Below are 14,821 nucleotides of genomic sequence, written 5' to 3' on the forward strand. Positions count from 1 at the left end.
CTCCTTTGAGCCATAGGCACTGCCCATCTGGAGATTCTTTAAAGCACAATGTAATGTGGAACAGAGGTACGTGCCCACAGAGTATGACTACAAACAAAATGAAGGACACGGGACACAGGAGTATCTTCTCCTGGGATTGCCCGATTCCACAGTGAAACTGCTGGTACCAGGTGACAAAGGAGAGTGACATGTTGACTGGAAAACAACTAGAAATTATTTGCAGATAAAATGAAAGACTATGATGGTGGGTAGAGGCAATGTAATTTCAGAGATTATCTTCAAAAGAGATAGAGGAAGCAGAGGTGAGTAGTAAGGGGAGAAAGCCAACAACTCAGCGACAAACACACCATATTTTTTTTTTAAGGTTTTACATAAAAAAAAAAATAAATAAAGTACATGTCTCTAGTTGTGAGATTGGTCGTATATCAGCAGAATGTTCTCTGAACATCTATGCAAATCATGTCGCAGTGGTGACTGTGGCATAATGTGTGGCAGACTCGTGTGGTGCAGAACTTGCAGAAAACAGTAGGGTCTGCTTTCATGCCAGGCACACAAAGAGGTGTGTCTCTGACTGCCACCAGATATAACTGGGCTAACGAGACTCCTGTGTTTGCTTCAAGGACACATGTCTCCTGGCTTTCTAGGTAAAGATCATTTGCAAGGAAACCTATGTGACCACAGAATCCTGTCCCCAAGCCCCGTTCTCCTAAACATTTGAATTACAGCACTGGATTGCTGACTACCATGCATGTCTGATAGCGGAGGCATTAAATGGTACAAGCAAATATTCCACCTTGGGAATTAAATCGCTTACCTGTCGACAATTCTAAAAATCTACATCCTAATTTACATGCAGAGTCATTTACTCAACAGTTTTCAGGAATTAAAACACAACGGATATTATATTAAAGACTTCTTCTCACCCCTCACTCCCGTATTTCTTCTGGATGCTTCTGTGTATAGATACCTCTCAGAATTCTACACTAGGAAGACTGCTGGTAAGAATAATTAAGGCTAAGCAGAATGCCTTAAAATAATATACACATCTGAGATGAGGTAGGTTTGTCCTGTTTCTTAATTCAGTTTAATTTAGATTAAAGCTATTATTAATTTCTATTCCCTAACATACTGAATACAATATGGGTAAAAAGAGAAAAATGGGTAAAAAGAGAAAAATGGGTAAAAAGAGAAAAATGGTTAAAGAATTTAAAACCTCAGATTACCTATCCTCTGATAATCAGTGGTGCACGATTCTTCTAATCCCCAAACTTAGTTTTCAGTTGCACTTCTGGAAAGTATACCTGACGGCTGGATTATCCTACGTGCTCTAAAATAAAGCAGATGCATTTTGACTAGTCCTGAACAGCCTGAATATTCCTATCTATGGAATACTTAACTGCTTTTTCTTCAAATTGAGCTTCATTCTGATTTTTCACTGCAGTCTGACTAGCATCTTCCCAAGGTAGAAGTTTAAACAGTAGCTTCGGCTGTTTAAGAGAGACGTAAATTATGAAAAGGAGTTGAAAGGTTCCATTATCTTAAAGTAACTGAAAGTGCTGTAATTAGTAATAGCTATAAAAATAACACTACAGAGACTATGATAATTTCAAACTTACTTTTACATTTTTGAATTTGGAGAAAATAATACCATATCGTACTTTTAAGACAGTCCCCCAAGTAATTCCTTACCCAATTTAATATGACAAACTTCAGGGAAATCATTAGCTTGAAATGTAAGGATTATAAATTTCAGGATTACAAATAAGGATCAGTGATTTTGTTCAAGGAAGGTATCCTCAGTTGTCTTCCTTACAAATTCAAATTTATCCCTGGAAGTAACTCATCCTAAATTCCCTATAGTTCATCTTACAAGGGTACATGTGAATCTTTCTAAATGTAGAATATAAATGTCTTAACACCATCACTAAGAAAATGCCATGAAGGCTATGTTAACCAGTTTGGTGAAAATATTTCAAATTTTGTATAAAACCAGCACACTGTACATTAATACTGCATTAATGTACACAGCTATGATTTAATAGAAAGAAAGAAAGAAAGAAAGAAAGAAAGAAAGAAAGAAAGAAAGAAAGAAAGAAAGAAAGAAAGAAAGAAAGAAGTTTGTTACTAGTCGCATCTGGGCAGTTTTAGCCAGTGAGATTGTACCAGTTTGGGAAGTCTGATTACACAGAATTATACTCCTTTTTCATCTGCCAAATTACTAAAAATTAATACCTAAAGAAATTTATTTTGTGAGGAAGAACTCAAATATTTATTCTTGGACTTGCCTATGCCAGTTCATCTTTTTAAAAGCATATATTCTTGAGATACATAACAACTCAACTAGTTCATTTTAAGGCAGGGGTCAGCTAAGTAGGATGGAGAGCCAAATCCAGCCAGCGACATCTTATTCTAGGCCCCAAAGCTAAAAATGGTCTTTATGTTTTTATTTGTTTGAAACAGTCAGAGTAAGAATAATATTTAATGACATGGGAATACTTTAGACAGGTTGGGCAAGTTAAGTCCCCACGAGAGGCAACATTTGAGGTGAAACCTAAAAGACAGAAACGGGCCACCCACTGACAGAGCTAAGGGCAGAACCCCAGAGAGAAGAGTCAGCTGAGGCAAAGGTCCTGGGCCAGGAAAGGGCTTCCTTAATTTGAAGACCAAAGGGGACCCTGGCGCATGTATTGTGGCTATTAATGAAAACATCACTTTAAATTGCCAATATCATAAAAATCAACACTATTCACTGAACGTTGAAGTGCCAAAAGTGTATTGGGTACTTACAACATACGTTCTTATTGTTAATGCTCATGTAAAACTCCCAGTAGGAAGATACTGTTAGTTTCATCATTTGAAGTTAAAGAAATAGACTTGAACACATTAAATGTACTGAAGTCCACATCATAATTCAATAGTGGGGCTTAGACTTTAGGTACACCTGATTCAAAGCAGTCTATACTAACTCTCAAAAACAAATTAAAAGTCGTATGTATGTGTGTGTACGTACACACACACATATATATGGAGGGAGAGAGAGGAAGAGAGGAATCTTTCTCCCGTTAGCAGCTCTGCAAAATGGAGCTAATGGCAATACCACATGCTGACAGTACATTTTCATGAGCAAATCGACAATCAATGCTTTTTTATTAGCATCATGGCTATTTTATCTTTTGCATGGTGAAGGTTAAGGGATGCATTGGGAAACTGTTTCTGGAGCTGCTTCTTTACAATGACATATGCCAGAACAGCAGCATTCCAGAATCAATAGGCCAGAATAGACACCAGGTGACAGTGTCCTAAAATATACTATATCACAAAAAAATTTAATGATCAAATAAAAAGTATTGATATATGTTTTAATATTTATTTCATGACATAATAAAGGAGAGATTATATACTATTTTTGCCTTATGTCTTTGCAACCCCTTCTTACTTCTCTGAGTCTGACATCAGGTCAGTAGAAGCACACACAGTCAGTACCACTGGGAAAATTGCAGGAGAAATGAGAGAGAAAAGCAAAGATCGAAACTTAATTAGCTCTATTATTATGCAGCTAAATGACGCCTCACTGTTGTGGTTCCCCAATTCTTTTGGATTTGGACTGTAAGAGTTTGGATTTATCAGTGAGCCCATATATGGCCTCCTTGCTTCAAATCCCATTTCATTTGTGACAAAATTCATAAGTTCTTTATTTTCTTTTGTTTTCTTTTTTTTTTCCTGTTGCAGTTTAGCTGGCCCGGGCCAGATTCGAACCTGCCACCCTCGGTGTATGTGGCTGATGCCATAACCACTGTGCTATGGGCACTGAGCCATAGTTCGTTCTTTTCTAACAGTAAAATGAGAACTTGGGACTTCTATTACAACCAGAATACAGTAAAGGCATAGAGTCTCTTGTAGGTAATATTTTCTATTTCATGTTATGAGCAAATACAGAAATACTGTTAACAGTTATAACATAGAATTTACTTTAGACTTTTAAAAATAAACATTAAACTTCTAGCAAATTTAGAATAGTATATATAATTCAGAGACTCTAGAAAAGGGTACACTTGAGAACCGATTTTTAAAATGTGGAATAATCACTGATTACAATAAAAAGTAAAAAAGTACAACAGGAGATGCTTATTAATCATTTTTTCCAGCTCATTTTAGTTTTATCACCGTTTGCACAATTTAAAATTTATGAAAACCTTCTAATGCTGCCTTTAATTTTTGCCAGAATATTTTGAACTTGTTTTAAAACTGAAATTGAAGAAGCCTGAGGAGGGTTTTAATAACAACTTTCCTCAGTGTGTTTGTTTAAAACGCGATGAATAAGCAAGAAGAAAAGGTACGGAATGGAAAAAGAAAAATGACCCCCTTCCTTCCTAGAAGTGTTTGAGATTATTGGACTCTTCATAATCTTGCACCAGGAATTCAAAATCTTCCTCACATGCTAGTAGCCAAGGCATATGTGACTCTGCCCCAGTTATATGTATGTAAATTTGGAGTCTAAGGGTTTATAAGTGGTTTTAAATTTATAGGAAAGCAGTAAGATGATTCACTAACATTAAGTCCCTAGTATCACCTGACTTACGTAATGTACTCTCTAAAAATTATGTAGTTTCTTATATATAGTCTTTTATTTGGAGGTGGTAGGGTGTCATTATTTTACCTCAATGCATACTTAATGTCTGCTAATAAATCAATTCTCTCAGGAAAAAAAAAAAAATGTAAGAAACTAAAAGAAAGACCAGAAACCTAAACGAACTAGAATACCACCAGAAAAAGGTAGAGAAATCCTAGTTTTCATAGGTCATTAAGTACTTATGTATAATAGTTCTAATAGTAATAACAGTACAGAAGGAAATCAAAGTACTTGCCCTACCACTTCCTGGGTGAACAAGCTATGAGCCTTACTGTTGTAATAGTAGTATCTGTGTTTTAGGATTGTTGTAAGGAATAAATGACATAGATTAAGAAGCTTCAGCAATTTGACACAAATAATAATAATAAATTATTACTGAGCATTTGTTTCCACATCTATTGCACACTATAGTCATAACTCAGAATATTGCTTTTCACAAATGCTATCAGCAGATGGGAGACGAAATGGTTTAACAAGGTTATCTGCCCAAAGTCAGAGGTCTAGCTAGGCGTGTAACGTGAAAATCATCACCAGTACACTGTCAGATATGAGGTCTGATGATTAAGTCCAGAACTGATCCTAGAAAAAGTGCTACATATCTCACTGCCGAATACTACAGTCACCTTCAAAGTGCTCCCATTGGGAAGCTACGCACTTACGCCAGCCCCTAGTCCACTCTTCAAAGTACTTTTTCTGGGATGAGGTCACAAACCTAATTGTCAGACCTCATACAACAACAGCTCTGACGGCCAATCCAGAAGAGTTTCAAAATTGCTTTGAAGGATGGACCCGGTGCTGGCCTCAGAGCATGGCTTCCCAATGGGAGGACTTCAAAGGTGATCATGATGACATTCAGCAGTGAGGTACGTAGCACTTTTTCTAGGGTGAGTTCGTGAACTTAATGGTCTGATCTCATATTATGTGGAACAGACTTAAAGTCATCATTTAAGTTCTACAACTCAAATGAAATTGCCCCAAATTGCAAAGTGACCACTGACTTGAGACTGGCAGAAACTTTAGACAAGCTTAACACTGAAACTCATAATGTGCTGAGATGGCTTTTCATTTTTCACAAGAAAACATAAGCTGCTATTTATGTAGGCTCCACTGCCCATGGAGCCCAGAGCTTGGACTCCTGTCAGTGGTACCAAGGGATATTTTCGGGAAGTGCTGCTTTTCATAAAGTCAACTGCAAAGGGGATGGTGCAGGAAGATGCATCAAATAACCCTTCCCCTTGTGAGAGCAATTTGCCAAATCTGTAAAACACACCTGGGTCATTTTCACTACCAACTTCTTTAGGAAACTTTGTGTCACAGAATAAAATTTGGGTTTTTGAGCTCAAAGACTATCCTTTATTTTTGCATTTTTAAAATGTTTCCAAATGGTGCCTGTTTTTTTAAAGGCTTTTTTAGAAGCTTGACTCAAGGAGAATACTAAATCCTAAAGACTTGTTCTTTTCATTCTGTTGGATAAATAGCCAGGCACATTTTTATACTTCTTTTAGTCTCAAAACAAAGTGACCTAGTCAATCAATTTCGATATATTCAGACGCAAGAACACTTCTCTCTCGGGGTATTCTATTTTCAAGTTTTATTCTGCCATAAATTTGCAATTAAAATGAAATTTCAAATTTCAGGTAAAACAGGGTAATAAAAGTTAAAGATCACTACAATTTTAAGTGGAATCCATTTTACTGAGCTTGGGTCCTGCTCTCCTGAAATCTCTTGACTTAGTAAGTTGAAGTGTGCAAATCTGATTGGCTCAGACCCTGCTTGATCCCAAGACAGGCTGCTAATGCTTCATCTCTGTTGAGACGTCATACCAAATGTAATGTGTGGTAAGCCTCTTCACCATTTGAGAAAATAGAGATTTTAATGAACCATTAAGTTTCCTTGCCTCGATAGTGGTTACCCAACACTCCACTCCCATAATAGCCCATGTTTTGTTCCGTTTATGTTGTTGCTTAGAACATTTTTTAAAAACATCATTTATCAGAAGAAGAAATAGAGACACATAACTATTTGCTTAAGTTCTGAGAGACACATCTTCAAAGAATAAGTAGGTGCGCACTACACTTTGGTTTCTAGAATTAGAGAAGTTCCATTACAGCTTTCATGAGTCACCCTAGGGATGACCATGGCCTGTATCACTTTTTAATAAAACCTTAAACAGCTAATCCCAATTTATCAGTTCGTTCTAAAAATGTTCTTCAGTATTCCTCAAGAAAATTAGAATTTCTGGAGAAGTGAATCACTTCAATTCTTCTGGGCAATCAGTGCTGGAGCACAGCTACTCCCTTCATCCTCACCTTTCTAAAGCACCTCTGAAAGAATTCTGAAAGTGACACTTACGTGTCTGCTCCTGTAGTTTTAATCATAATCTGTAAAATCCCCGAACCATTATGCAGTTTAAGAGTACAGGTTGCAGGAATTCTATAGTCTAGCAGAAATGACCAACAGCAAAACTGAGGTAATTAGCTGGTCTGTCGCTAGCCTGGTTTGCTGCATGGTTTTTCTATCAGGACAGGCCATCTATGAGGTCCACTGTGATGTTAATGCACTATCTTGTTAGCTTCTGCCAGGGGCAATTTATTTGCCCCATCAGTCACATTCTTTGGTGATTTTTCTTGCCCAGTCGTCCCCAACAATGTACCTAACAACTCTATGTGGGCATTCTCTATACTGTATTATACCTACCTTAATGTTTATTAGGCCTGTTCCAAAAGAATCCAGAAATTATGTTCTGCTTTTTCCCTTAAAACACTGGGCTGCCATAGGCTACTCTATAAGTACCTGAAATAAAGTAAAGGCTAAGGGAAAAGATTATCTTCTCTTCCTTGCATTTTTCAAATGCTTTTTCCGAAGCACTATTGAATTGGCAAGAACAAAATCAAGCACCTGTCCCTCCACCCTTAAAATCAAACTCTTTACATGAAAAAGTTCCAGACTATTTTCAAAAGCCAACTAATAAGGAAATTAAACGTAAATCTAAGTCATCTGAAAAACAGCACATCACTGATGCCGTTGAATATGCTCCATGGCATCGTTTCTGGAAATGATTCAGAAAAAAATATATCACTTTAACATATAAACACAAAAACCAAAGTTTTTTTTTTTTAATTAAACAAAGGATTCTTGTTTCTAATAAAATTTCTAACTGTCCAGAAATACCTGGGCAACATTCCGATGATAAGTCCGGCAAGTCTAGCATGCTTTCTTGTTCCTAAGATAAAGACATTAACATTCATATGTAGCCCAGTATTCAACTTCTTTATTGCTGCCTTGTGTCTTTTTGCTTCTTCCTCATTATATTTAGCAGACATAGTACTCTCTTTAGCATAATCTGACCAAAATACGAATTTGAACTTCAGGGTTGACCATGGAGTGGGAGGAAAGGAGGGAGGGGAACAGGAGAGAGGGAAAGGGCAGCTGGGGGAGGAGAGAGAGGAAGCGCTCCATGGGGCAGAGACCTTGTCTGACTCGTATACTGCTTTACCCCGGCACACAGCATCCTGCCTGCCCAGAACAGGTGTACAGAGTGAGTGGACTCCGCCAGGCACCAAGGTTTACACATTTTTCACTGTAGTTAATCCTCTGAACTGTCCTGTGAAGTCAGTATTACTATTGTCCTCAATTGATAGATATGAGGATGCTGCCTCTAAATAACCCTCAAATGGCCCAGGAAAACAAGAAAATGAATAGGAAAAAATTATGCTCAAAATCATTTGGGGTTAAATCATTTCAAATTAAATGAAAGGCCAGACGACTACAACTTAGCACATGAGGAGGGGCATATGAGTTTTGCAGAAACTCAACTTAGGGACTGTGCTAGGTAGCACTGGGAAGCTTTCATAACTAAGCATGATACTAACTCTTGGACTGCTTTGCATTTCTGGAGTCACAAAACAACATGGGGAAAGTGAGAAGTCAAATGCAAGGTGAACCAGGTAGACCGATACTTTAAAAAATAAAAACAAAAAAACCAGCAACAGTACCTGCCTCTACCAGTCATTGCAGGCAAGGTGTCAAGTCTCTGAATACATTTCAACTAAACTGAGGAAAACTGGATTACCTTTCTTGTCTACACTGAATGTTTCAGCTGATCTTGAAAGGACTAAGGAAGGGATTAGCTTGTTTCAAAGCACCTCAAACCTGTATGCAAATAGAACTCTGGTACTGCTCTATACATTTATAGTCAAAGACAACATTTTGTTTTTAAGAAAAGCAGCACACGATGTAACTGCAAATCAATCACAGAAAAATAAGCCAGACAATGTCACAGAAAAATAAGCCAGACAATGTCAAGCTCCAGTGAAAAATTCTGGTAATTACAAGCTGCATTATAAAAATCACTGGCAAATATGTTTGTCTTCATTGCTTGTGGTTCCTGTGCAGACTGGAAACACTCTTCCCTGCTGCCCATTCCCCTGCCATTTTATCCTTTTCCATTGTTTCCTGTCACTCATGCCAAATTGTGTGTGTGTGTGTGTGTGTGTGTGTGTACAGGAATGACAGAACTTGAATGTCTCCCCCCCAAATTTAAGCAAAAACATGCACTGTAGGACAAGGATGAAGGTTGTTTTTCACAGGGTGGACCGTGTGGAAATCCAGGAATAAATTCTATATAAAGAAGAGACAAGTAGAGTGCGGTTCATTTTGTCAACAGAAAATCACTGAGTCCCTACGACAGTGAGGCACTGTGCTAAGTAGTGGACATCTGGGAAACAGAAAGATATGAGAGTGGCTTCAGAGGTATAATAGGAAATTCCAATTCATTGATTGGTAAATTTTTGTTTTGAAACCTAAACCTCATTGTTAAACGGATTCAAGGATTTCACAAATACTCTGTTCTGTTGATGAGTTTCCCTTGAAATATTGTTGTGCCAAGATTCATAACACTATATGATCTTCTGAGATTATCTTCTTTATGTCTTAGACTCCTTTGCAGGACTTCTGCGCTCAGTCTGTTGTTTAAATGTTGGTGTTCCCTGAGGTTTTAGCCTAGGCTTTTGTTTCTGCTCATTCCCTCTCTCACTCATTTCGGGGAGTTCTCATTTGCTCCCATGTCTTTTAGTACCATCCTTGTGATATGGACACCATATCTGATGACATCAAGTTCTGCATGTCAAGCTTAAACATCGTCTGAGCTCCAGGCTCATACAAACCCTCCTTTGACATTACCACCTGTATTATTTCAAAACAGCCAAAACTGAACTGATCAACTTCCCTCTATCACCTTGAGTAGCACAGCCATCCTTGAAGTTGCCCAATCAAGAAACCCAAGAATTATTAACTCCTTCCCCATTACTCTGTAACATCCAATCTCAAAGTTCCATGGGCTTTCTGTGCTAAAATATATTAAGAAACCAACCACTTTTCATATTCTCTGCTACCACCCAATTCAGGTCACCATCATCTCTTGTCAAGATTCGCACAAATATCTGCTTAAACTGGCTGGCCTCGTTGGTTTCAATCTTGCCTGTAACTAATTATCTTTGACTTTACAGCCAGTTACCAATTCAAAATGCAAACTCGATAATACTGTTGACTTGTTTCAAACACTAAAATGGTTCTGCCCACACTAAAGGTAATGTTCAAACTCCTTTGGAGCTCCTCGGGGCCTCTGCTGATTTTACAAATTCCTCCAGCTTTGCCGCTCCTCTCTCAGATGCCGCATTTTCCCATACCAAACTTCTTTCAATTCCTTAAACACCAAAATGTGCTTTCTTTTATCCGAGGCCTTCCCATATCCTTTTCATTACCTACACTTTCATCTCCACAGCAAACTTGCCTACCTAAGTCCTAGCTATCATCTGAACACTGGCTTCCTTTGAGAAGCCTACTTGGCTTGCGGCCCCGTTACAGTTTCAATCTCACTTACTTCCCGCTCACTTACACCAAACCCACCCTTACCCACAACAAACAAGGGCAGATTTTCTTAACATATGTTCCCACTGCAACTTATACATTCCCTTTAGTATAACTTTTATGGTTTTATTATAAATACTCATTTGACAGTCTTCTCCACTAATTCTGACACAGAGCAAGAAGCTAGCCACTATATTCAGCCTGCCTTTGTCCCCCTCCCACCTAGTACAGTGCTGTGTGCATAAGTGGTGCTCAGTAAATATTTGTTCAACGAGAAACTGGAGTGCCTTTTATTTACAGGAAACTAGGAAGGGTTTTGAGCTAAATAACGCCCCCTCCGTTAAAGAGAATAACATTAAATGCAGAATGTCTGTTATACATAATTATAAGATGATAATGAGTAAATAAAATTGACTCCAATTTGGATACATGAGGATCTGCTAACATTGTAAATTGGAATTAAATATTTATCTCTCCCCTCTGGGATAATCTAATCCACACTAAACACTTCTGTAAGACAGTTTTATGATTTTATATTACAGATGTGAGAATAGGCACAGCAAAGTTAATTGAGTTATCCAAGGTTACCCAGTAAATCAGAAGCAGGGCCAGGTAATACTGTGCCACTGAAGGACTGAGACCTATACACTTGAACGGTCTTCTCTCAACTGTCGCCTCTGATATTCACACGTGAATATACACTCTCAGGAATACAGGTGCTTTTCCATGGTTTTCCTCTAGCCTTTCTGCGATGTGCCTCTGCATTCTCAGAGGGGTCAGTTTCCTCTTTATTCTTAGGAGAATGTTAATATCGGGCACTAATCCCCACCACAAAGCACCAACATTAAACTCTCCTGCTGTAGGACATCGTATTGCGACTCTACGTCTATAAATATCCACAGCTAGTTGGCTAGTATATTCTATTGTGCTGGATGGACATTTTTATAGAAAATGCTGCCAGCACCTACTAAATATTTGAGAAGTAACATAGGCCATTAAATTTAATGGGATTACTGGTTCCAACATTTGTATTGTGAGAGAAACTCAAAACTATTTGTGCTGCCATTTCAAAAGCTGTATACTCAACAGAGATGTTTATATGTGGTATTCTGGGGGCAATGGCAAACACAGCACATAACCAAAATGCCTCAAAAAGACTTTAATGCCTTCTCAATTATTTAGTGTACATAGAATTTTGATTTCTATAACAATGATCATTGTTGATATTATCACAGAGATAGGGAGGGTGAGTATATGCTTGAGATTTTTCCTAGCCCCAGATGGGACCAACCAATGTTCTTTCTTTTTATACCTAATATAGTACAAGATGTTAATAGAATCTTACCTGTATAAAACTGTAGCTAACATGGGCCACTTTTATTAGATATATAGACCTATGTTTCATCAGCATTTGTAAATCAATTATACAATTTTCCCTCAGATATACCATCAAATAGAAGATTCCCCATTCGCAGAACACCTCCCTTGCTGTTTGGGCTTTAATTGATCTATCCTTCATTCACCAAAAGCAAACTCTCTACCCCTAAACCCCTAAAGCACTCAAGCCAGCTCATTATATCACGCTCCAATCCTGCTTTATAGCTCCAGGCCCATGAAGAACTCTAAATGTCCAAAGTATTTACTGTTCTTAATCCCCAACATGACATTAAGTGAATTGGTTCTGTCACGTGAGTCTAACTGATTATGTTTCCCCTAATAAAGACGGACACTTGCGTTACACACTTGCAAGCTAGCCCAATGTAAGTGGAAGAGAGAACTTTTGTCAGATGCCAACTTAACATCAATTGCTCATACCATGGAAATGTCAATTAAAAGTCTAGTGGAATCTTTCAAACAACGTTTTCCAGTCCAAGAATGTGTATAAATCTATAGCAAATTGAGAGGCAACGCAAACTCAATCTTAACCTTCACACATGTGTTAATTGGTTGGTCACTAGTAGACGGCATCCGTGGAGTCAGAACACATTTGACTTTCACTGGAAAATGTAGAATAGATTTCATGAATTCATCCTCATTCATCAGCCCTATTTCAGGGGAAATGACTCTGAGAGGATATTGTCTTCCTTCCCTAATGTGGTAGTTCCTATTGAGCTATATCAAGAAATAAAAGTTTCTTTCAAAAGTAGCACAAAGGCTGAGTTGGCTTCCTGCTTCCGATTATCGGTCCTCTCAAAGACTTCTAAAGGAAGCAAATTCCAACATTAGCTTTAAAGTTCTAACATGGTACCTTGTACATGGAACCTCATTTGCTGTACTAGTGTGAACGTGACAATAATAAAGGATGACAAAACACAAAACAAATGTTTGTTTTTATCCCAAGGATATTTGTCCTATTTGACAATTTACCTGCAGAGATTCCATTTCTTCATCTTTTCTTTGGGTCTCTTCCAGCAGATCTACAACAAGAAAGTAAAACACCTGTCAAAACGCAATAGGTTGCCTCTTACAATCAAATGTAACTGAGTCAGGAGCTTGAACAAACTGCTACCTGGGAAGAGAAGAGTGCCACATTGAAGGATCAGAAACACTGTAAACATAATGCCCTCTGATCCCAACTAGTGACACGTGGCAGCGCTCTGGACCTTGACAGACCTAAGCTGGTTGAGAAGCCCTGAGAGGTTCCTGCTTTATTTGAGGTACCAGAGGATGACAGCATATTAATTACAGATACATAATCATAGCAATATTTTAGAAATTTTGTTCAAGGCTTATCTAACTCAAAAGTAACACAAATTTTTTTTTTTTAAAGAAAGCCTTTTTCTTTTGAAAGAAAAATTGGAAATAAACATTTGCTCTTAAAATAAGTGCCCCAGCCAAGTTCACCCCTAAAGTCAAGTTTTATAATCAAATTAAAATACCCTGAAATAATGAGTATTATTAATGGAAGTAAGAACACTGCCTCAACTATAAAGTCGTATTAATTATCATTTCAACTGAGAGGGAGGAAGCATTGAAGCTACATCTGACCAAGAGTTTGGCACCATCTCAGAGAAATTAGTGGCTGGAAGGTAGTCAACTCAAGATTCTATTTTAATGTATGCATACAGCCATGATATACCAGTGCCCTACATTAATTTATGAACTTGCTATAAAGGAAAATATATTTTTGCCTGCAGCCATACCACCCTGTGTTACAATTTTATTAGATCTCACAAAACTAAAGAGGACTAGGCTGAGTCAGAGCTTAGATGAAAATTGGCAAGAAACACCCACAGCAGCATATATTAAAATTAGCATTTGCCTTACTCTGTGATTGATATAGCTTACTAAGGCTATGCTGCATAAAAGGAAAAATAGAACTTAGAGAAATTCAATATATATCCCAGACAGACAAACTCAAATGGTTTTTTAGCAAGTGCTGTGCTAGATAGAGCAGGTAGTGGTAATCTAGTGGGGAGGCAGACTCATGCCAGTGTCATAACTGAGCTTGCAGTACACTGAGACTTCAAAGGACTCGGTAGATGACAGAATTGACAGTGATGGCTCTTTGAAACCACATGGCTAAGAGGGCCCCAAGGAAGTGGCAAGGACTCTCCTCCAGATACGTGTGTTGGGTTTAAGGATAAGAGGTAGTTTCTATTCTGTATGCTTTGGGGAACTGACTTTGGCTCCCCAGACCTCCTATAATTAGTTACATCAGTAAAGCTAGAGGAGTGTGAAGTGTTGAGGGTGTATTTTAGAAGGGGTTTTGATTGGCTTATCAGGCTTTTTAGCTATAAGGTGCAGAAACTCACTTGAGTTGCGATCTGAGTGTCCTCTGTCGTTTCTCTTCCTGCATCCTTACTCATCTGCATTGTCACTATGCGACTACTTCTATCAAGAAGTCATGCTCTTGATAGAAGAGACCTATGCTTAGATAGAAGAGACATATGCTTCTCCACTTCTTGCATTTGGGCTGGTCTCCTAACTTGATTTGGTGAACAGAGTACAGCTGAAGCAACTCTGTATCACTCCGCTTTGAGGCTTCAAGAGGCCTTGCATATTTTCACTTTTCTACCTGGAACCCTGTCCCCAGCATCTCAACAAGCCCAAGCCAACTAGATGGACAAGACACAGGCTCAGGACTCTGCCTGCCTCCACCTCCTTGCAGGATGCACAAGCTGGCAGTCCGTGAACGTGCAGAGGCAGAGCTGCCCAGCCAATGTGAGGATAACTACAGACGACTCAGGGGAGCCCAACTGAGACAAGACAAACTACCCAGCTAAGCACAGCACCAACTTCAACCTGCAGGATCATGAGCTAAATAAATGGAAGTTTGGAAAGATTTGATACCCAGAACTTGCCAAGTGATTGCCCTGAGTT

At 38.3% G+C, this 14,821-nt stretch overlaps 1 protein-coding gene across 1 annotated transcript in view; it reads right to left on the reverse strand.

Annotated features, from left to right (window-relative positions):
- The window catches only part of CEP128 (centrosomal protein 128), a 386,614-nt gene that overhangs the window by 57,351 nt on the left and 314,442 nt on the right, over positions 1 to 14,821 (reverse strand). The window contains exons 19-20 of the mRNA XM_023511493.1: positions 12,866 to 12,915; positions 11,988 to 12,011 (exon numbers count right to left, since the gene is read on the reverse strand). Of these exons, the coding sequence (XP_023367261.1) occupies positions 11,988 to 12,011; positions 12,866 to 12,915 (74 nt within the window). The remainder of the gene's footprint in view (positions 1 to 11,987; positions 12,012 to 12,865; positions 12,916 to 14,821) is intronic.

Source organism: Otolemur garnettii, unplaced genomic scaffold (assembly GCF_000181295.1).
Source record: "Otolemur garnettii isolate 467f Iridium unplaced genomic scaffold, OtoGar3 scaffold00020, whole genome shotgun sequence".
Lineage (NCBI taxonomy): Eukaryota > Metazoa > Chordata > Mammalia > Primates > Galagidae > Otolemur > Otolemur garnettii.